Genomic DNA, 23,225 nt, shown 5'->3' on the forward strand with positions numbered 1-23,225 from the left:
CATGCACATGAGTGCAGGTACCCATGGAGGCCAGAAGCCTTTTGATTCCTGGGGTTGAGTTATAGGTGGCTGGGAGTCTTGATGTGGATGCTGGAAACTAAACTCAGATCTTCTGTAAGAGTAGCAAGTACTCTTAACCACCGAGCCATCTCTCCAACCCTCCAACACTTATTTTTGCTTTGCTCTGGGAACATTTCAAATCTTAGTAGTTGTTTTGAAATGTACAGTGAGTTGTCAGTTATAAGCTTCCTACTGTTATTAAAGATTATTTTATTCCATAAAGTGTTTTTACTGAGTACCATAGAGGTTTTCTATTAATTATTTTTTTTTTACTTTTTGAAATTATAATATGATCACATAATTTCTTTTTCCCCTTCCTCCCCATCTTCTTTTTCTTTTTAAAGCCCGTCCTCTTTTTTTTTTTTAATTGCTGTTACACACATTCACATACATGTGTGTTCCTAAATACACTAAATACAATCGCTCAATCTGTATAATGTTACAACGTAGTCAGTTTCATATACTTAGAGCTGAGTACACATTGTTATATTTATGCTGTTGGAAAGGACTTTGAGGTCAGCAGAGTCTACTTTTCCCATTTGGGGAGACTTTGAAGCCAAGTATGTGTGAGATTTGGGGTTGCCTCAGGCATTTGGCTTAGATATGTGAACATGGTTCAAATCAAGAATAATGAACTTACTCTCCACTTTGCTCATGCTCTCCAGATCTTCAGTGAAGATAATAACATTGTATGTCTGCTGCTGGCTATGCCTATCTGTGCTCCTGGCTTCCTCATCTCTCTTGGTGAATTTGCTCTGGATTTCAAAACATCACATACAGGCCAGTAGGCTCCAGTCTAGTCCTATGGTATGATCCAGGACCTTCTTCTGAACCAGGTAAGGCAGTCTTCTTGCATCTTTCTCTTCCTGAATTAGGGATTCTTCCCCTGCAGCATCCCCCGTTTCATACCTTAAAACTTCCCAGTTGTTTTCCCATTGTAATATGATCTTGCTTCTCTTTAATACACACTATAGGCAAAGATAAAGTCCAGATGTTTCTAAGTTCTTTCTTCTCAAAATATTGTATTCTTGTCTTTTATGAGCCAGGAACTGTTTGTACCTGTTCTTGCAGAATTTATCTGTGGTAGAAATGAGTTTCAGTGCAGCCATCATACCTGAAATGTTGGTGGTCCTGATCACTGAGAAAGCCACCATTTCCTTTGGGAGCTGTTTTGCACAGATGTATTTCATTCTCTTTGGTGGGACTGAGTGGGGGCGATGGCTTATGACCGGTTTGCTGCAATCTGCCACCCTCTGTCCTACCCGGTAATTATGAACAAAAGGGTCTTTATAAAATTAGTGATGTTCTTCTCATGGATATTGGGGATCATGGTGGCTACTGTGCAGACCACGTGGGTGTTTAGTTTCCCCTACTGTGGCCACAGGGACATTAACCATCTCTTCTGTGAGACTCCTCCAGTGCTGGAGCTTGCATGTGCAGACACGTTCCTGTTTGAAGTCTATGCCTTCACAGGCACCATTTTGATTGTCATGGTCCCCTTCCTGTTGATTCTCTTGTCTTATACTCGAATTCTCTTTGCCATCTTGAAGATGCCATCAACCACAGGGAGGGAGGCAGAAGGCCTTTTCCACATGTGCCTCTCATCTCACATCTGTCACCCTCTTCTATGGCACGGCCAGTATAACTTATCTACAGCCCAAATCCGGGTATTCACCAGACACCAAGAAACTGATGTCATTGGCATACACAGTGCTTACCCCTCTGCTGAATCCACTTATCTACAGCCTGAGAAACAAGGAGATGAAAAGGGCTGTGGTGAAATTATGGGAAAGAAAAGTATCTTTACACGCAGTTTGATTTCTGGAGGACCTTGGTGTTTTTCTACCATGCTATTAAACTCTGTATGGATTCAGGAGGTGGTGAAAAGAGAGTACGTTTTTTGGTTAGAGAATGTTTTCTTTCTTGATATCTCCATGTTTGAAAACATGGCACATTAACCTTCTGTTTTAATACTGTAGTCAATTGTTTTTAATAAGTATATTCTTCTCTAACACATGATACACAGTTTATTGATTCACTTTCTATATTGACACACAGATCATTGCTAGAGTGTTGCTATTAAGACAATTCTCCAATAAACATCTAGTTCTTTGTGTTCATATGCTTGGTGATTTTATTTTTATGTGCTAGATTCTTCAAAAATGGCTGATGGTATGAATTACATTGTTCTTACATATTTAAAGTTTTAAAGTTGTAGTTATTTATTATTTGTGTGCATGAAGGCTTGTGGGCATGCCATGGTACATGTGAAGGCCACAGGTTCTTATCTAGGAAGCAGACTTTACATATGATCATAAATGGAACATAGTGGGAAATCTTTCTCATCTTGCAAGAGTTCTATTTGGAGGTCTAGTTGTTTGAAAGCGAGTGGTGTTGGTGTTGGTTTTGTTTGGCTTGTGCTCCATGGCATCCTGTCTGTTTTTCCTCAGCCTGATGGGCTTCCTATATACCATTAATATGGACATCTGCCATACTAGTCCAGGTGACCTGAAGATCATGCAAGACTGGAACCTCCTCTGCATTCCAGAGAATTACCAGATAAAATACTACTCCTATCAGAGCCTTTCTTGGTCCTAGCTCTCTTACACCCCTAAGGGCAAGGAAGGGGAGATTGTGGGTCACATCCTCACTGAAATGGAGGAGGACCCTGGTGATATACTCCACAAACAGACTGATTGTGAAATGCTCATACCAAGACTTCAGCTTAACCAGGTTGACCATGCTTAATGGGTCACTAATTGAGAACTTCAGTGCCAAGTGTATAACCCTGCATGGCAGAAAGATCAACCAGGTCACCTTGCACCTTTATTCTGACACCCTTAGCTTCTAGGTTGGTGAGGTAGAACCCAGCTAATTATGCAGATGGAAAGATTCACACGCTGTGAAGTGGCATGTCTCTCAAAAGGCAAATGAGCCAAGATGGCAGCTGATGCGAGGAAGAGTAGATATGTGGTTCTGTGGTTCTGAGCTTCAAGGAGAACTGGAAGGTCAGGGCAACACATTTCTTGGCTCTGAAGAGCTTGTCTGCAGGAGAATCTGGTTGCAGGACAGTGGCAGGGGCAGCAAGGGCAGCACGATGTCCAGGACAGTACACAGGATCCAGATTCAACTTCCTAGAGCCTGCTTGAGCACCAGAGGTTTTGGTCATATTTACATTCAGGCTCCTGACTGTCTGCCTTGCAGTATCTGTCCTGAGGTCATCTCCTAATGACGGGAATGGCTTTCACTCTTAAGAGGCACCTTTCCCATGACCTACCATGATCACAAAAGCAAACTCAAACATAGCACCTGTTGTGAAGCAGCCAAGGAAGCTGGAGGCCTGCCATGATTAACTTTCCTTGGCTGACTTCTATGCTGGTTCTGTTTGCTGTATCCTGGGCTGGGTTGTGGTGATACTGTGGGATATCTCCTATAATGCCATACAGGAAGCATGGACAACTCTTAAGTCATTTACCATTTTACATGTTTTATCATCCTGGGAGAAATCAGGACCACCAAGTTAGACCTCTTGCCCTCTTTTCCTCTTTTTCTGATGTGTTATCTGTTCATCCCTGCCTTCTCTCAAAACTGCCATGTCTTATTTTCTTTGTCTGTGTGAGCATGGGTTCCCTTTCCCAGTGGGAAAAGGTGATAACTATTAGATTTCTAATACAGAAGCACAATTTGTAGATTTTAAGAAAGGGAATAAATTGAAATTTCTAACTTGAAAAAAATATATAAAAATACACTAAAATAAATTAAACAAATGAATGAAATAAAACAAGCTGGCTACTGTGGAAGCTAATAATCCTATCACTTGGAAGGCCAAAAATAGGAGAACCATAAGTTCTAGGCTAACATGGACTACATAAATACCAAACACCTTTCTCAAGATCTTTCTCAAAACCAAATGCTCAGACCCCCAAATGCCCCAAAACAGATACAACCAAACACACACAATGTAAAAACAAGACAAAAGAAAATATAAACAAGAAAACCCTAATTTCAATGCTGGTTCTGATGTCTATGTGTTTTTGGATTTTACTTGTCCTTAGTAAGAATGAGATTGTTCTGTAAAAAACGATAGAATGATGATGGTGGTAGTGGTGGTGGAGATGTTACTTCCTTTAGAGACACAGTGAGGATCACTGATAATGACTGTATTAGTGGGTTAGTACAGATGAAGAAGGAGGACTCCTTGAGCTCAGGAGTTGAGGAGGGTGTGATGAGAGACATAAGGAGACACTGTTCTGGAAAGATAAAAAGAAAAAGGAAAAGAAAAAAGTTACAGCTCAGCTATCACAGCGTGCTCAATAAAAAGATGTATGACTGTTAGGAACCCCTCTGAGCCCGGCACTCTTTCAGCATCTCCACTTTCTCTTTTGCACTCCCCGTACTATGGGAGACACTGCTCAGACCCCAGTATGTGTCAGTCCTTTGATATTTTCCCTGTTCCTAGGTGTGTACTGGATCCTTTTCTAGTTCAGTAAGTCTGTAGTTTATAATTGCAACTTTATTATAAAGACTTTGCAAATAATATTACTTGGTGAAATTCACAAGACCCAACATCTATACAGGTCAATGAAGTTCTGCATGGTTAGAACAGCCACCTGCAGCTGCAGAGCTAGCTGCACATGGAATTGTACACTTTTAGTATCAAATATATTATATTTATATATTACCCATCACCCAACATGAAAAATCCATGGCAGAGTTATAACTAGAACTTCTATTCTCTGAAGTCTGTATTTTCTCGTGGGGTCTCCTGTAGCCCTGGCTGGCCTCAAATGTGATCAGTAGCTGGTTCTGACCCCTCCTCCTTCATCGTTATCACTCTTGGCTGAGTGCATTTTTCACTTGGCTGATTTTAGGTTCTTTTGATTCTCATTTTAATTTGCCTGACTGTTCTGTTCTCACTGTAGCTCCAACTTTCCACATCTATGCTCCTAATCTGTACTCTGGATACTGTATTTTGATTTTTAAAAGTTAATCTCCCCATTAATTGTTGTTTTATTCATTTTTATGTTCTGCAATATTGTCTTTGAGCATTTATCATGTTTGGTTTTGTGATTTTATTTCATCAATTCTATTTTTAGAAATTCTTAGCTCTTGGGCCAGCAAGAATGTTCAATGTGTAAAAGGCACTGGCCACTAAGCCTGATAACCCAAGTTTGATCACCAGGACCCAGGAAAGAACTTATTCTAGCAAGTGGTCTCTCAGCTTCCATATGCGCAAAGTGGTACTATGTGCACACACACACACACACACACACACACACACACACACACACACACTCACATACAGACACACTTGCATGCATGCATAGGCTTGTATGTGCACACACACATAAAGACATATTCTTAGCTCTATTTTTTGGTGACAGCTATATCTGCTCCCTGTTCTTTCCTAAATACTCTTTGAACATCCATTACTTTTCTCATGCTATTCATCATCTAGTGTTCAAATTACTGCAATGTGCAATTTCTTCGGGCCAGCTCCCATCTTTTCTCTTGACCATTCATCTGTGGTGTTTGTTTGGAGGAAGGGCCCCACATAGTCCCTGTCTGCAGGAATGACTCAGGATATGCAGAAACATTCCCCACAAACTCACCACTCCGTGTTGAGCCAGGCAGATTTCATGATTCCAATCTGCATTTCACTAAGCACTCAGGTGATGTGCACACGCTTTGAAGCTTGAAATCTGCTGCTCTATGATACAGATTACATCTTCAGGCTGAGGATGAGGTTTTCCTTCTCTGCTCTCCTGCTGTTGGAACACTGGAGCTCATGGATCAAAAGGTCTCACCCAGGGTTTTCTGAAACTAAGTGGAGTTGAGTGATCTGTGGTCATCCACACCCACTTTCTCTCTCCTGTCAAAACAGGCCCAGAGAAAGCTTTATTATCATCTTCCCATGCAGCTGTTCTTGCTGAAACAAGAGGACCGTGGCTTTTGTGCTCCAGGGCATGGCACTGTGATGGTTTAGTGTGTATGAGATGTAGGAGTGGAAGGCTCTGCTGGCACACTCACAGGGACTTCCCAGACCTGAGAATTGACACAAGTTGGATTTCAGGGATAAGACTAAGGAAATAGGAAACGCAGCCAGTCACTTACATACTGGTTTGGACTGGTGATGGTGAGTTCTGAAGAAGCAAATGGGTTATGTGGAAAGCTTACAGAATGAGTGATTTTTAACAGGATGTATGTGGAATCCTCATAGTGTCAGTGTCTCATGCTTGAGAACAAAAATGCTGCTTATTTCCCATGAGGACTCCATCTCCTGATTTGAGGGTCAACAGAAAGGTCAGAGTGACCTTGTGTCTGCCGTTTTTCCAGTGCCTTTAATTTCAATATTCTACATGGAGAGCAGCTTATTGTTAACCCTTTTCAGAATTGCATAGACTAATAGTAACACATATTTGTGTCACATCTTGAAGGTGTGGATGTGGTAGATCTGTTGTGGGGTCTATTAATGTCCTCCTGTGCATGCCCTCTGAGTTTCTGATGCTGATGACAGAGGAATGACACTTTGAGAACCCATATTAGAGAGCAAGTCTCTTGTCTTGGTCTCAGGTGGCTATCATGCATCTCTTCTGACTCCCTCCACCATTCTCTTTGACCTCACCATATCTCTCCCATATTGTAAACTAAGACCTGGTTTTAAAATATGAAGTTTAGATTCTGGTTTCTCATTCATTTTTTGTGATGTATCCAGGAGGACAAATCTCTCTCCATCTTTCTCTCTCTCTCTCCTTTTTATTTCTTGTGTATTTTTCAGATTTTTTTTGTGTAGCCTAGGCTGACCTAGGACTTGGGATCCTTCTGCCTCTAGAATGCTAGAATTACAGGTGTGTTCCTCCTTGCCCTTTCCATGAAAAACATCTAAACTTCATTTTCTCGCTCACGAACCTTGTTTTTATTTATCACAAAAGGAATTCTAGCAGGAAAAGCATTAAGTAAATACAAACCACTTCCCAAAACTCTCCCCACTATCATTCTAGGAACAGTCCTTCTAAACTTATTCATGAATGTTCCCTCTGACATTTTCTGTGGTCTGAAAACACTGATATATGTACATGTTAATAGTTTTTTTAAAAATAAAATTAGGGTAAATATTCACATCCTATGCTTAGCTTTTTTCTTTTTCCCTTACAACTTTAGTTTTTCTACTTTGAGTTTTGACTTGGTACAGTTTTCATGGCATAATGTTCTCATATAATTCCTAAGATTTTGGAATGTACTGTGGTCACACAGCACATACCACACAGTAAATATATTTATGTCTTTGTATATAGATAGGTTATAGAACAGCTTCAAAGGGTTACAAGGCCATAGCAGAGTTCAAAAAGTTTCATAAGTAGGCAGATAGAAATGTAAGTAGGGCCTGTGCTGATAAGATAAAGACTAAAACAGCTGCAGATAACTTGAGAAAGTAGCAGAGGTCATGAGTATCACAGGCTTAGGACAGGACTTATGGAGTTGAGTTCAGCTCCAGTGGGTGAAGGGGAAGAGAGGGATCAGAAGAAGAATGGGTAGGCGGGTGGATGGTAGGTCCATAGAAGTAAACAGGATGACTAGCATATAGCAGTTGAATAGATTCCTGCCACAGCACAAGCTGAGCTGAACAGCCCCCTGGGAAAGTTGTGAGTTCTCTACCAGTGGGTTCTGTCAGATGACAGGTTAGTAGGGAACACCTCCACTGCAGTTTTAATTGCTCATATCATTGTGGGGTCCAGGTGAGGAAATTATTTCTTGGTCTTATATCTCTGATATCTATTGGGACTAATTTCCTTATATGATCTTAATACACTCACGTAGTTCTACAATAGCAATTCCCCTAGATAAATTTATAGATTGGCATCTTTTCTACTCCTAGGAATGTCATTTATCAGTCTGTGCTGTGTGACTGGTACTGGACAGATGGTGCCATTTGCATATGAACTCAGGTGAATAGTCATGCCCCATCCTCAAAATGGAATCAAATGCTGCTTGTAAAATGGAATCTTGGCCAGAACTCATTGGGATAAAAGTCTCTAAAGGCAAGGCACAGTCTGAGAATCTATTGCTTTGTACAATATGGAGCAACTTAGAGCAGATTAGCTTGATTTCAACAGATATTCTGTGGTAGAAATAATGGAAGTCTATGTTTGGCTACTTCCTGTTCCTGAGGCATGTAACTGATGTATGCTTAGACATGTCATCCCACTACAGAGATTGACTTAGAAGTGTGTGTGTGTGTGTGTGTGTGTGTGTGTGTGTGTGTGTGTGTGTCCATCCTTGGAGTGGATTCTGAGGATGAAAACCTCATCCTGCAAGTGGTCCATTTCACACGACACACATCAGAAAGAACTCATCTCTGAGTTTTATCCAGAGTTTCATTGATGCAGGAAGGGAAGGCTTTCTTGGAAAGAAAATTCCTCCCCCAAATCAGAGGTTTAAATAGAAAAAGAGAACCTTGGTGTACATCCCTTGAATTCCGGCAAGGACCCACTTGCAGGCCTATGCAACTAACTCTGTGCTCTCCTGGGGAGGAGTGAATGGTCTTCCACTCCTCTAGCCAGCATGGACTGAATCCTGAGTTCCTGGTTTATACATGCCCTATGAGATTAATAACAGTATTTTTCTTTTACAGAGAAAGTGACAGAACAAGAGAAGTTCAGCTCAAAGCCAGCCAAGTCAGTTAAGAGTTTGTCTGAGGTCAATTGTAATGATTTTTTTCCGCTAAAGCATTTCAGTGATTCCATTATCTTCTAGACCGGGTGAAAGTTCTGGTTGTGGGGACATGCAGGCTTCCTACCAAGAGTCTTCCATCCATCTGCCTTGCTTCCCATCATGGTATAGACTGTGCATTCTGTCTAACCAAATCCTCTCTCTCTAGGCCACACTTTAACCTCCCTCCCTTCTTCCATGTTATGCAGTATTCATTTAGGCTCTGATTATCAAATCCTATTGGGAGATGTGATGGTGAAGTCAAGTCTCCTGCATAAGAGTTATTTATTCCCCATGGACATTTCAAGAGTAAGTACTAAGCTTGTTCTCTTGAGCTTTCTCACCTGAGAGGCCAAGTTATAGTCTCTTGAGTCACAATATCAAATATGAGAAGATCTATGCACAGTGATTCCAAGTTCAAGAAGAGACTCACCAAAGCACATGACTCCATGTTACATAATGTTATAAAACAGCCCACTAAATCATATTATGAGTAAGTGATTTTTGATCAGTGTTAAAACTACTGATTATGTAGTATGAAAATCTTAGAGACAGTCATGAAATAAGAGACCACAGCCTCTACTTGCCTTGCTGTGCCTGTTAGAGGATTTCCTTCACAATTCTTCACTGGAGATGCTGTGGAAGAGAGATACCTCAGTGCTCAGGGGTCACTAGGTGTGGCCGAGGAATCTGGATCAAGAGACATTTTGGTTTGATGCCTGCTAATTTTTTCTTGTTTCTTTTTTGAGAGGAGAGCAGACAATGATTTTAGGAATAAGTACTTTGTATGTATTAACCATCAAATCCTAGATGGTTCTGACTGGTGTATTAGGTCAGTGAGTCCAACTCTTACCTTTCTTCATGTACAAGGTAAAGCTTAAAGAAAAGAAAGCATGCCTAATACTACCTATTAGAGTTATTTAGAAAAATGTAAGAGTGTTTTAATAATTGAGAAAGCATTTATGATCAGTTCATCTTAACTCTCATGATAGTTCTTTTGCTTGTGGCTTTTAAATACGTTTGTTTTTCATTTTCTCATAGTCATTTCACACACTTATGAAGAACAGAGTCACATGTCAGTACTTGTGTACAATGTGCAATGATCACATCAGGACAGTTGGTGTTTATGTCATCTCAGACATTTATCTTTCCTTTTTGCTGGGGACATTCAAATCTTTACTAGCTGTATGGGAACACACAATGAATTGTCTGCTGTAGCCATTCTACCGTGCTGCTAAAGACAGTTTTATTCTATTGTACATTGTTAGTTGGTTCAATGAAGGTTTTTTTTTTTCCAATGAAGGTTTTAAAAATAAAATATTTAAAAAACTCATAACCAATCACTTTTATATATTTAGAATTTAGTACACATGAATTTTGGATTTTCCCAGAAACTATACTACCTGTTGTATGAGGTGGTGTGTGTGTGTGTGTGTGTGTGTGTGTGTGTGTGTGTGTGTGTGTGTTGTATGAGGTGTATGAGGTGGTGTGGTGTGTGTGTGCCAGTGTGCTTGCATGCATGTGGAGGCCAGAGTTCAATGTTATATGTTCCCCAGGAGCTTGTTTTTTGATACAGGGCCTCCCACTGAGTCTTGGGGCTTGCAGATTAGAATCCTCTGATTAGCCAGTCAGTCCCAGGGAACTTCCTGTTTCTATTTGCTCAGAATTGGGATTAGAAGCATACACCACAATGCCAGGCTTTTTGTGTGGATTCTAGTGAGTGAATCTCAGGTCCACATGCTTTCAGAGCAAGCACATTACCAACGAAGCTATCACCCCAGCTCCAATTTTAAGAGTTTTTTTCTGACAGTCAAAAATGCGTAAATATTGATTTTGATACAGGCAATTGGTTTGAATCTATGACCACAGGTCAACTCAAGAATAAACGAACTTATCTTCTACTCTACTAATGTCCTAAAGACCTGCACTGAAGGTCATGTTATATATCTTCAAATGGCTGTGTCTCTTTGTGACCCTGGCTTCCTCATCTCCCTTGGTTAAGTTCCTATGTATTTCAGAACATCACACAGAGGCCAGAAGGCTCCATTCTAACCCTGTGGCACCACCCCAGGACCTTCTGAGTTGAGCACATCAGTCTTCATCCTTCTGTCTTTCTTCTCTCATCCTTCTACCATGACAACCTGTGGTTACTATTGTTATCTCTTCTTGCCATCTATACACAAAGGTTCCCTCATTTAATTTCCCAAGCCACATCTTATTACTTCTCAATTCTTCCCCAGTCTGTTTTTTTTTTTTTTTTTTTTTAGATACCCTTTCATTAAGGATAGAGCCTAGATTTTTCCCCATTTCTTTTATTCTAGAAATATTGTCTTAATGTTCCTTATGATCCTGGGACTGTTGCAGGCATTGTGTATATATACAAAAAGCCAACAAAAACTTTGTTCTTCATAGTTGTGCTCTTGCATGGGGTAGGATTTCTATATATGAAAATACTATGTCAGTTGGCAATAAGAAGAAAGGTAGAGGTAGAGATAAGAGATAGAGACCTGAGGTGTGTCAGAGACACATGCCATGTGTCTAGAAACTCATGCCTGTTTTATGCAGTGCCCTTAACTCTTACTGAATTTTAGAAGCTAACAGAACAGATGTGACTGTACTGTGCCTGGAAAATGGTAGCTTCTTGATCAGGACTTGCTGAGTAAGTCCTTAATGATTTCATGAACTTTCTGATGTAGAGGAAGTTGGGAGAGGGACAAGAGGAGTACAGTGAAAACTTTTAGATGAAAGTTTTGTAATGACCCCTAGATGGACATTTCCTCTTGTTATTATGGTCACAAGGAGGGACCCTAGCATTTAGTCCTAAAAAAATCCCACACACTTAGGTAAACTCCAAGAGAATTGACTACATCCATTCTAGGCTGAAACTACTAAGAGTAAAACTCATTCAAACATGTTGGTGTCACCTAATATAGATAAATTTAGTATACAACGCTTCTATGAGTTTCTATGGAATATTGACCACAATCTGTCAAAAACGTCCTAATTTTAAATGTAGTGAATATCTCAAATAGATGTGCATAACACTGTTATAACTAAATGATTAACATATCTCTTCTACATGTTGTCCTCCATGTTTTAAAATTTTATATTTAATATAGTTAAGTAAAAGATATATCTCTAATAACAGTATGAGGCCAGAAATAGAATTATAAATTATTTGTATTTACTTTTGGGGTATGATTTAATACAAAGTATATAGTGTACAACTTTCGAAAGAATTTGACAACATTTTATGATTTTCAGACTAGATTTCTAAGGCAGAATCTTTATTTTCCCTTCTTATGTATAAAAGATCCATTAATCCAAATGTTTAGCCATTCTCTAGAGTTGAAATGGATACTTTTGTGAGGATGGTCTTCTCCTGTAGTGCTCTGACAGAATTCCTCCAGTGAATGGAAGCTGGAGCCAGAACTGTGATTCCATTTTTACACACACTGTTTCTAAAATGATCCAGGACTCCACTACAGCAATGAGGGGGCAGAATGACAGCTTTGTGGCTGAGTTCATCCTTTTGGGATTTTCTAACTATCCTGAACTCCAAGGGCAGATGTTTGGGACTTTCTTGGTTATTTATATGGTGACTTTGATGGGAAATGCCCTCATTATGTCTGTCATCTTCCTGGACCAGAGCCTGCACATCCCCATGTACCTGTTCCTGCAGAACTTGTCCGTAGTGGAAACTGGATTCAGCACAACCATCATGCCTGAAATGCTGGTGGTCCTGACCACCCAGAAAGCCACCATTTCCTTTGGGGGCTGTTTTGCACAGATGTATTTCATTCTTCTCTTTGGTGGGACTGAGTGTTTTCTCCTGGGGGCGATGGCTTATGACCGATTTGCTGCAATATGCCATCCTCTATCCTACCCGGTGATTATGAACAAGAAGGTCTTTGTGAAACTGGTGATGTGCTCCTGGGTCTTGGGTACCATGATGACTACTCTGCAGACCACATGGGTGTTTAGTTTCCCCTACTGTGGCCCTAATGAAATCAATCACATCTCCTGTGAAACCCCAGCAGTGTTGGAGCTTGCATGTGCTGACATTTTTTTCTTTGAAATCTATGCCTTCACAGGTACTATTCTGATCATTTTGACTCCCTTCCTGTTGATTCTTTTGTCTTACATCCGAATTCTCTTCACCATCCTGAGGATGCCAGCCTCTACAGGGAGGCAGAAGGCCTTTTCTACGTGTGCCTCTCATCTCACATCTGTCACCCTTTTCTACGGCACAGCTAGTATGACCTATTTACAGCCCAAATCCAGGTACTCACCAGACACCAAGAAACTGATGTCATTGGCTTACTCTCTGCTCACTCCTCTACTGAATCCACTTATCTACAGCCTGAGAAACAAGGAGATGAAAAGGGCTGTGGTGAAATTATGGGAAAGAAAAGTGGTTTTCAACACAACCTGACTTGTTGGGAAGTCATGTGTTATTCAGATAGATCACAATTGAGCTGAGTATGAATTAAGAAGATGAAAACACTAAATTCCTTGATGAGAATATGTTTAATTTTTTTCTTTCTAAAACAACTCTTTATTTTTTAATTTTTAAATGTCTATTTCATTTTTAATATAGTATTTTTATAATTTAGTCTGAAAATTTTATAAAAAATTTAATTCTTTATAAAATAATTATTTTTAAAAATTAAAAATTCTTTAAATATATTTAAAAATTCTTTATAACATATTTTAATACATATCATGTTATCCCTCTCTTTTAACTCTGTAGTCTATTGCTTTAAAGATATACATGTTTTCATAACACATGATATAGCAACAGTTTATTGATTTATTTCTGTACTGTTAATATAGACAGGTCATTGTAGAGTGTTGCCATTAATAATACATCAATAAATATGTAGTTCCAAATGTTCATATGTTTGGTGATCTTACTATTTATTCTATGGCAGATTCCTGAAATGACAACTGATAGAATGAGGCCTGCTATGGTTATATATTTTAACCATCATTGTGAGATATATACTTGTAATCCCAGTACATGGAAATTTATGGCAGGAAGCTATGGAGTTCAAGGCCAGCTTACTTTCGTAAGTTCAAGGGCAGCTTGAATTTTAGAGTGAAACTCTGCCTCAATAAAACAAGAGCATTCTCTGCTTTGTGCATGTGGTTGAGGATGTGAGTTCTCAACTTCCTGTTGTCCTGACTGTGGCTTACCACCATGCTTACTTGCCATGATGGACTGTTATTCCTCTGGATCCATAAGCCCAAATAAACTCTTCTGTAAGTTGCCTTGGCATTGTGTTTTGTCATAGCCACAGAAAAGTAACTAATATAGAAGTTGGTACCAGAGAGTGGGGTGTTGCTATGAAGAACTTGACCATATTGCTTTTTGAAGGAGAATGTAGAAGACTTTGGAACTTTGGGCTAGAAAAGTGGTTGAATTCTGCTGTCAGCAGAGCTTAAGGGGCCATCTTCTGGAGACAATGGTTTATGACTGATATGCTGTAATTTGTCATTCTCTGTCCTACCTGGTGATCAGAAACAAAAGAGTCTTCGTGAAACTAGTGACGTTCTCATGGATATTGGGGATCATGGTGGCTACTGTGCACACCACGTGGGTGTTTATTTTCTCCTACTGTGGCCACAGGGAAATTAACCATCTCTTCTGTGAGACCCTCCAGTGCTGGAGCTTGCATGTGCAGACACGTTCCTGTTTGAAGTCTATGCCTTCACAGGCACCATTTTGATTGTCATGGTCCCCTTCTTGTTGTGTGATATTTTGATTACATTCTGACAATAAAGTTTGCTTTGAGACAAAAATTAATTATAGAGGTTTTGGAGGACTGAGGACAGATAGAGAGACAGGAAGTAGTAGAGCAGGGCTCAGGGCCTCACCCCTTTTGGGTGGAGGAACAACAGAGATAGGAGTTCACTGATCACTTCTCTGCCACTTCTCTGATCATTCGAGTTCTTACCCCAATATCTGACTCCTGAGTTTTTACTGATAAAAAATGAATAGATAAATGCAACACCTTCTTATTGATTCTCTTGTCTTACATCCGAATTCTCTTTGCCATCCTGAGGATGCCATCCTCTACAGGGAGGCAGAAGGCCTTTTCCACATGTGCCTCTCATCTCACATCTGTCACCTTCTTCTATGGCACGGCCAGTATAACTTATCTACAGCCCAAATCTGGGTACTCACCAGACACCAAGAAACTGATGTCATTGGCATACACACTGCTTACCCTTCTGCTAAATCCACTTATCTACAGCCTGAGAAACAAGGAGATGAAAAGGGCTGTGGTGAAATTATGGGAAAGAAAAGTGGTTTTACATACCATCTGAGTTGCTGAGAAGCCATGTGGTATTTGGAAATCACCCAAAGAAACTCTACCTTAGATTAGTAAATCATGGAAAAGGGATGCCTCTCTTAATACTTTAGTCATTTGTTTTCAAGAAATATCTACATTTTTTTTGGCTCAGTAGATTTCAAAGGGAAGCAAATAATGTAATAGCAACTGTTATGGGAAGCCATTCTTGTGATATTTTGGCAAAGAATCTGGCCACCTTCTTAAGAACTTGCCAAACGGTAAATTAATAAGTAATAGATTACTTTGGCAGAGGAACTATCAAGACAGTATAACACTGAGTCTCTAGTATGATTGTTATTGATAATGATAATTTAGGTCCATGATGATAAAGGACAAGGGGGGCAGAAGGAAATACAAAATGTACAGCTTGGAAAGAAAAAAAAAAAACACTAGGAAGCTTAATGTTACAGCCAAGGCATGTGTTGGAAGAGAGGTTGTAATGGTTAAGATTAGTTCCATTAAAATGAGACCTCTGTGAACTGAAATAAAAGGGAGGGTGCTGTGGGATGGTCTTTTTGTATGCTGTGAATATGTGTTGCTACCATTGGTTAATAACGAAGCTGCTCTGGCCTATGGCAAGACAGGTTATAGCCAGGTAGGAAATCCAAGCAAAGATACAGGGAGAAGAAGGTGGAGTTAGGGGAGCTGCTGGGAGCTGCTAGAGGAGCAAGATGTAATAGAACACAGATAAAGCCATGAGACACGTGGTGATACATAAATTAATAGAAATGGGTTAATTTAAGATGTAAGAACTAGCTAATAATAAGCCTGAGCCATAGGCCAAATAGTTTGTAATTAATATTAAGCCTCTGAGTGATTATTTTATAAGTTGCTGTGGGACCAGATGGGACAGAGAAAAGGCTCTGGCTACAGGAGGATGCCCTCTGGGCAAGGCCCCATCCAACTAAGCTTCTAACTTGTGAAAGAAGGTCCAAGGGTTTTCTGCTCCAAGGAAGCAAAAACAAAAGCTGCTGCTAATGTAGTTCAAGGCCTGGAGTCCATCTGAGCTCACAGAGGAACTTGATAGTGTTATCCATGTGGTGCTGGCTTTAGAGGTATGAAGGACTAGAGTTCATCTAAGCTCATAGAGGAACTGGATAGTTTTATTCACTTGATGGTGGCTTTATAGGCATGAAGGATTCAGGGGGTGAAGCAGTTGTGAATTATCCTTCCATAGTTTCCAAGAGCTACTGAGGCCAGGCAGCATGTGTCAGGGGAGTCCCTACATGAAAACCCAGAGAAGCCATTGTGTGAAGCTCTGAAAGTGAAACCTGAGCTGCAGCGGGGACTCCAAGATGTCAGAGATGCTATAGCCAGAATAAAGAGAATGGTACCAGCTCAAGAGAGAGATGTATGCCTCAGGCAGCAAAGCTGGAGTGGCCGAGCCACCTAAGCCCCTTGACATTGGACATGGAGCTATAGGAGTTGCTGTTTTCCCTGCTGGGTTCAGTTCTTGCTTTAGTTATGTATTTCTTACTATGACTCATTATTCCTTTTTGGAATGGAAATGTATGTTCTGTGTCATTATATGTTGGAAGTATGTGACATGCTTTTTGATTTTGGTTACCTTAGAAGAGACTTTGGACTTTTAAACAATGCTGAGGCTGTGATAGACTACAGAGACTTATGCATTTGGACTAAATTCATTTTGCATTATGATATAGACTTAAGGCCTATGGGTCCCAGGGAGCAGAGTGTGGTGGTTTAAATGAGAATTACTCCCCATCGTTCCCCCTATTTGAATACTTTCCCCAGTTGGTGACACTGTTTTGGGGGAAGTTCAGGAGATGCAGAATTGCTGAGGAGGTGTGTTCCTGGGAGCAGGCTTTGAGAGTAAGAAACCCCTGTCCATCACATTCAGTTCACCAGCTTGGCTTTGTGCTTGTGGTTGAGGATGTGAGTGCTCAGCTTCCTGTTCCTGCCAGTATGCCAGCAGCTTGCTGCCATGCTTCGCCACCATGACAGACTTATCCCTCTGCAACTGTTAGCTCAAACAAGATTTTTCCAAGACAAAATAAAACAAAAACACAAGGCAGAGCATGGTGCTTAAATATGGAGAACTCGTCGGCATGCTCAAAGTCCTGGGTTTAATATCCAGCATCACAAAGCGATCAAACAACAAATAAAACTATTTCAGAATAGCTGTTGCTCTGTGCAGGTTACTATAGTGTCCTAGAGCCTTGATAAGCCATATGCCTGGATAGAGTTTCAGGACACCAAATGTGCCTGAGTCACAAGACTCCCCAGCAAGACCACCACAGAGCTGATATCTGATACAAAACACACAGGGGTTTATTAATTACAAACAAGCCCGGGCTTGGTCTGTGTCCAACACTTTGACACAGCGGCTGGAGGAGGACGGCCCTGAGCTGTCAGAATGAGGGTTTTTAAAGGGAAAAACCACAAGCAGGGTGGTAAAACCTTTGCGTCATATGATTGTGTGAGGGTGTGTAACCTTTGATTTCACTGTTTGGGGTCCAGAGGAATTTTTGGGCGGGCCTGGACAAGTCCCAGGCTCTGTCCTTGAGCTGCCATGGAGGCTGCATGGCCTAGCACGTACTGACTGAGGGGGCTGACTCAGTGGCCCAGGCTCTGTCCCTGACTCATGCACATAGCTCTAAGTTGATGAGGGGTCCCAGAGAGTAAACAATTGGCTGAACCTTGAATGGTCAGAGTACATGAAGAAAGGAGCTACTGCAAGGACTATGTCTTTTGTTCATGGCCCTCCCAGAAACTGCTTGTTCAAGTCTCAGGAAACTGAAATTGAGGCCTGATCTCTGAGAGAAGACTGAGCAGCCTGGGATGGCATCTGCTTGGTCCTTTTACAACAGAGTGATTTTTATTTCTAGAGACATGATTTGTTTAGTTGAAAGATTTAAAAAAAATAAGCATTTTTTTTTTTCTGGAGCAAAGTAGTGTTTCCTCATAGACAGACACAAATAATTTTCCTCAGTGGAACACAATTCAAAATTATCTAATGTGAGAAATCCATGGAGTTTGCTAAAAGGGCAAAGGGATTTATTAAGAAAGGAAAACTCACAAGACAGAACAGAGGAATTGTTGCAGGGTCCTGGAAAAGGTGAGGCATGGTCCCATGCTGTTCTTCTGCGTTCAAGACTGTCCCAGCATCCAAGTCCCAGGAGAGAGCAAAGAAGGAAGAAGAACAGCGTACCTGCATCTCAGGTCTTAAGGGTAGCTGAGGGGTCACACCCTAGGGGCACATACTTCAGGTCATAAGCAGGTAGCACAGTTACCTGCTGTGTCTCTAGGGCTGCACTTCTGGGTCACAGCACAACTACTATTCTTTTGGTTTTTTTTGGTTTTTCGAGACAGGGTTTCTCTGTGTAGCTTTGCGCCTTTCCTGGGACTCACTTGGTAGCCCAGGCTAGCCTCGAATTCACAGAGATCCGCCTGGCTCTGCCTCCCGAGTGCTGGGATTAAAGGCGTGCGCCACCACCTCCCGGCAACTACTATTCTTGAAGGGTTTTTGTTCACTAACTATTCTGTCCTTCCAGGCGCTGAATTTACACCTCACTGGGATGAAATCCTTGTAACCAGCAGGACTGTAAATACCCCAGCTCCAAACCCCATTTCAGGCTCACTTCCATCAGCTCTTCCGAACACCACCTGTGCTAGTCTGTGTCTCCAGGAAGCAGACACAGAGGGACAATGAGGCATGCAAACACCTAGGGGAAAAAGTGTCACCCTCGGGGCACTAGACAGGAGGAGCCCTGTGAGGACTGTGTAGGCCTGGCTCAGATATATATTGTGTGAGAAGGTTTTAAGGGCCTCCCTGGCCACAATTTCCACAGAGGGGTAACCCACTCCTGGTACTAGACTTCTCATTTAGCAACCTATGGCTTCTGGGAGTACCTTTTGTCACTCAGGCAGGGTGTCTACTGTGTGTAAACTCCTTAACTCTATATTTATGGGCACAGACTTTTAGTGTTTTCTCAATCCCCTTGTCAGGTACTGATGTGGGGAAGAAATATTAATTTTTTAACTATGAAATTAAGTTTTTAACAATTGTCAAAATAAAAGGAGAATGATTTTTATTAACAAGTTTACTTAGGAAACATTAAGTTACACAGGAATAAGAAATTAAGTAACTCTGCTTCTACTATAAGACACAAACAAGGTAAGGTACTAGTAAGTTATACTTAGAGAATATAGAATTATATAGAAGTAATATAAGTCAAAGCGCTGCTTCTAAGATAGTTAAGTAATTGGTTTAAATATTTAAATAAAGTTCTTTAAACACTTTAACTGTTGAGCCCTGATTTTGTAAGCCTGCTTGCTTGACCCCTTCCTGTCTCCTGAAGAAGCAAATGTCTGCTCTTCCTGCTCCCTTGAGCAATGACTGCCACTGATAACCACTTAGTCAGAGCATTCTGTGGGCTAAAGGTAAAACTGTTGTAACTGGAAGCTACAGTCCCTGCTTCTGTGAGATCTGCTTATCTCCAGAGAAAAATCCTGATCATTCTAGGATGGTCACACTGATAGGATTTTGACAACGCTGCCCACCCTATGAAATACTTATAATCAAGGCTATACACCTTAAGCATTAACTAGGGCCCTGTTGCACACTAACAAAAAATTCTGTGGAAAGTCAACAACTCATTGATCTCCGGAAGTTGCAAGATTCACAAGACCCCTCCCTAAGGTTATATAAACGGGAACACTTGCTGAGGGAGACTCTCTGACTGGTTAGTCGCCTGTACACCACTGTTCCAGGAATCTCTAGGATTGCAGTTTTCTGTAGCATGAATCTTAAAGATACTTATTAATAAAATCAAACCTGAGGCCAGTTATTGGGGTGAATGCTGGAAGGTCAGAGAAGCAGAACAAGTCACAGCCACCTCACCTCGCCAATTCATCAGCTGATCCTGTTTCCTCAGACTAGATGCCTCTCAGCTGAACTGTGCTGCTCAAAACCTAAAAGCTTAACCAGCTCTAGTTCCTTGTCCTCACGCCTTATATACCTTTCTGCTTTCTGCCATCACTTCCTGGGATTAAAGGCATGAGTCACAATGCCTGGCTGTTTCCAGTGTGGCTTTAAACTCAGGATCTCTGTCTCCTAAGTGATAGGATTAACGGCGTGTGTGCCATCATTTTCTGGCCTCTATTTTTATCTAGTGGCTGTTCTGTTCTCTGACCCCAGAAAAGTTTATTAGGGTGCACAATATTTTGGGGAACATAATATCATCACATTTCGCCTTTTTGTCTAAAATTTAAAAAAGCTTATAACTAATACATGAAAAACTGTATCTAATAAGTACAGTAACTATATACAATATATACAAGCAATAAATACTTAAACAATGTCTAGCCCATTTGCATTTGACAAATTCAGAGAAAATAATACTTTTATCTATCCTATTCTGGTAAGTCCAAAATGTATCGGATTTACTTTTTATCCTAACTTATATTACTAACAGAACTATCTTATAATATCTTTCAAATTTCTACACTTACACCTCTTTAGTGAGTTTCTTCTTACTAAAAATGTCTATTCCACTAACATTTGACAGATTCAGACAAAAAACTCCATTATATATATTAACAATGTACAGTCCAGTAACATTTAATAAACTCAGACAAGAAATTTTCATTACTTATCCTATTTAAAACAAGTAGTACCTTTTAAAATGTATATTCAATAATTGACCTTTTTATCTTATCATATCCATATTATCTCTTTTTTCTTTTCATAATAGATTCAGTAATCTACCTTTTGTCATTTTTATATCTTTCCCTTTTTCTTTCTAGAGTAGATTCAATTATCTACCCATTTATCCTATTATTTCTTTATCTTTCTCCTCAGAGTAGATTCAGTGATCTACTCATATCTATATTCTCTTTTTTCTTTTTCTTTTTTTTCAAGCAAAAACTCTGAATCTAATCTTCTTGTTCAGCTTTTTTCCTGACCATTAACAATTAACAACTTGTAACCAACCATCTTAATAACAATATCCATAACTCATTAAACAATCAAAACCTCCCATCCCACATCTTGGGAATGTGGGCATTGTTTTCTTAAAATTACTTCCTGCTTTCAGGGGGTGAAGGCATCTTTAGGGAATCTTGAAAAGAAAATTTTTGGGTAAATGTCAAGTCCTGTATCATTTGTCCAGTCGCTGCATAATGAGAAAGTTCAGGGCTTGTTTCAAGTCCTTGTTCAAGTAGTCTGTCAGGCTGGATCATCTCAGCTAGCCATCTAGAAATTGTCCGGAGTAGTCCAAAGTCGATCTTTCCATGGTGTTAATCAGCTTAATGGTTTTACCATAGTCCATGTGGAATCATCATTGTGGAGTCCCATCATCTTTTGAAGATTTTAAATTTGCTGTTAGTCATGGTCATGGTTCCCTGCAGACTTTTTTTTTTGTGTGCCTCGTCTGTGGTTTGAAGCAGTCACAGTCTGATTAATGTCTGTCTCTTGGAACCACGAATGTTCTTCCCTAGAATAGAATATCTTCACAGCAATTTCTCCCCACCATTTGTCTTGCCAAACTTTTCCAAACTGACTTTTGCCCATGCTTTCTTGAAACACAATGGTCCTGGCAATTCTTCTCCGAACAAGCAGCAGTAAACCCGGCATCATCACAGTCACCAACAGGATGAGAAGCAGCCAGAAACTCAGAGCAGCAGCCACTGCCTCCATGGTCCCACCGCCACCGTTTGTGGCTCAGCCCCAACCACAGCTTCTCCTTACCAAAGCTGCCAGGCTGGCCTCAAACTTGGGATCTTACTGCCTCTCCCTCCTTCAGCAAATCCTACCATCGTGCTCCACCACAACCAGCTGAGGGTAGCTCAGATCTGACCTGGGCTCCGCAAGGCCACAGGTAAGCAGCTTTTTCATGAATTTGTACCACGAATGTTGGGCACCAGATGTAGTGTGTGTGCACCACCATTTTCTGGCCTCTATGTCTATCTAGTGGCTGTTCTGTTCTCTGACCCCAGATAAGTTTTTTAGGGTGCACAATATTTTGGGGAACATAATATCACCACAGTTTTCATTGTTGTTATCCAGTTTGCTGCATCTGCCTTTGAGTTATTCCTGCTCCTGTAAGCAACCCCTTACCAGGAAGAAACCTTAAGAAACTCATTGGTTTACTAAGTTGGACTTTGATAGAATCATTATTTTGGTTTATTGTCAGTTCCCTATCTATGGTGAATAGAAATTTGTTCATGTCTCACCAAGAAAAGTTAACAGAAGATAGATACAGAGGTGTGGATGAAGGACATGGAGTTATTCAGCTCTTTAGCATCTACAGTCATTTTCTATGAGCTATTTTACTTCCTCTTCCAATACCAACCTAGAGCCCATCATTGCCTGTCCATGGGCTAAGAGGGCCTTGCTTGCACTCAAAATGCAGTCAAATGCTGTTTCAGCCAAGGCAAGGTACAGTCAGAAAAACCCTATTTTATATAATGTGAACTTGCAACTGTCCTGACAAGAGTTAAGATTATTTTAAAGAGAGGCATGTTGCTCCTCTTTCTAGTTCTCAAGACTATCAAAACAATGGATTCCAAGAAACTCGAATTTCCCCAAAAAAATCTCATTCTGGAGGAATAAAAAGGGTAGTGGTAGCCAGAGAGGAAACTTGTCTGGCAGAAAGAAATTCTACTAATTCTTAGACTTTTTCAATTCATCTTGCAGAATAGACTGCAGCCTGGACAATAATGATGAGTATGGTCATGTCCTGGCCAGGACAGATTAGTTATGCATACCTCTTGCTCTCTATTTAACTCTAAACTTCAGGTGAAGACCCCAGTGGTGGACTTGAGGATTCATTTGACTTCTTTTTCTTCTTCCCCGTGCTGCTATGTTGAGTATGTTTCCTTTCTCCGTTTTTCATCATTTAATTGGCCTGTTGAGGATGAATGCATGGAGCCTAGTTTGTTAGGTTTGCCAGGATCCTGATTCCAACAACTCTGGTAACAGTTACATATAAAGAAGCAGTAGAGCTGTTCCTCTGGAAAGGAAGCTAACACATAATTCCCTGCAGGAACGAGCGTTATTGGAATCAACAGGCCTCAAGACCGTGATTGGGGGTTGGGGGCTTGAGATGGGGGAGAAGTGCATTAGATGGAAGT

At 40.6% G+C, this 23,225-nt stretch overlaps 1 protein-coding gene and 2 pseudogenes across 1 annotated transcript; all 3 read left to right on the plus strand.

The window, feature by feature from the left end:
- The first annotated feature begins 671 nt into the window (after positions 1-671).
- LOC114710431 lies at positions 672-1,878 on the plus strand (annotated as a pseudogene).
- A 10,375-nt stretch (positions 1,879-12,253) lies between these two features.
- LOC114710466 (olfactory receptor 10A6-like) lies at positions 12,254-13,204 on the plus strand. The gene has a single exon (XM_028894645.1). The coding sequence runs from the start codon at positions 12,260-12,262 to the stop codon at positions 13,202-13,204; it is 945 nt and encodes a 314-aa protein (XP_028750478.1). The 5' UTR covers positions 12,254-12,259.
- A 1,033-nt stretch (positions 13,205-14,237) lies between these two features.
- LOC114710430 lies at positions 14,238-15,102 on the plus strand (annotated as a pseudogene).
- The last annotated feature ends 8,123 nt before the right edge of the window (positions 15,103-23,225 follow it).

The sequence above is a fragment of the Peromyscus leucopus genome, chromosome 1, assembly GCF_004664715.2.
Source record: "Peromyscus leucopus breed LL Stock chromosome 1, UCI_PerLeu_2.1, whole genome shotgun sequence".
Lineage (NCBI taxonomy): Eukaryota > Metazoa > Chordata > Mammalia > Rodentia > Cricetidae > Peromyscus > Peromyscus leucopus.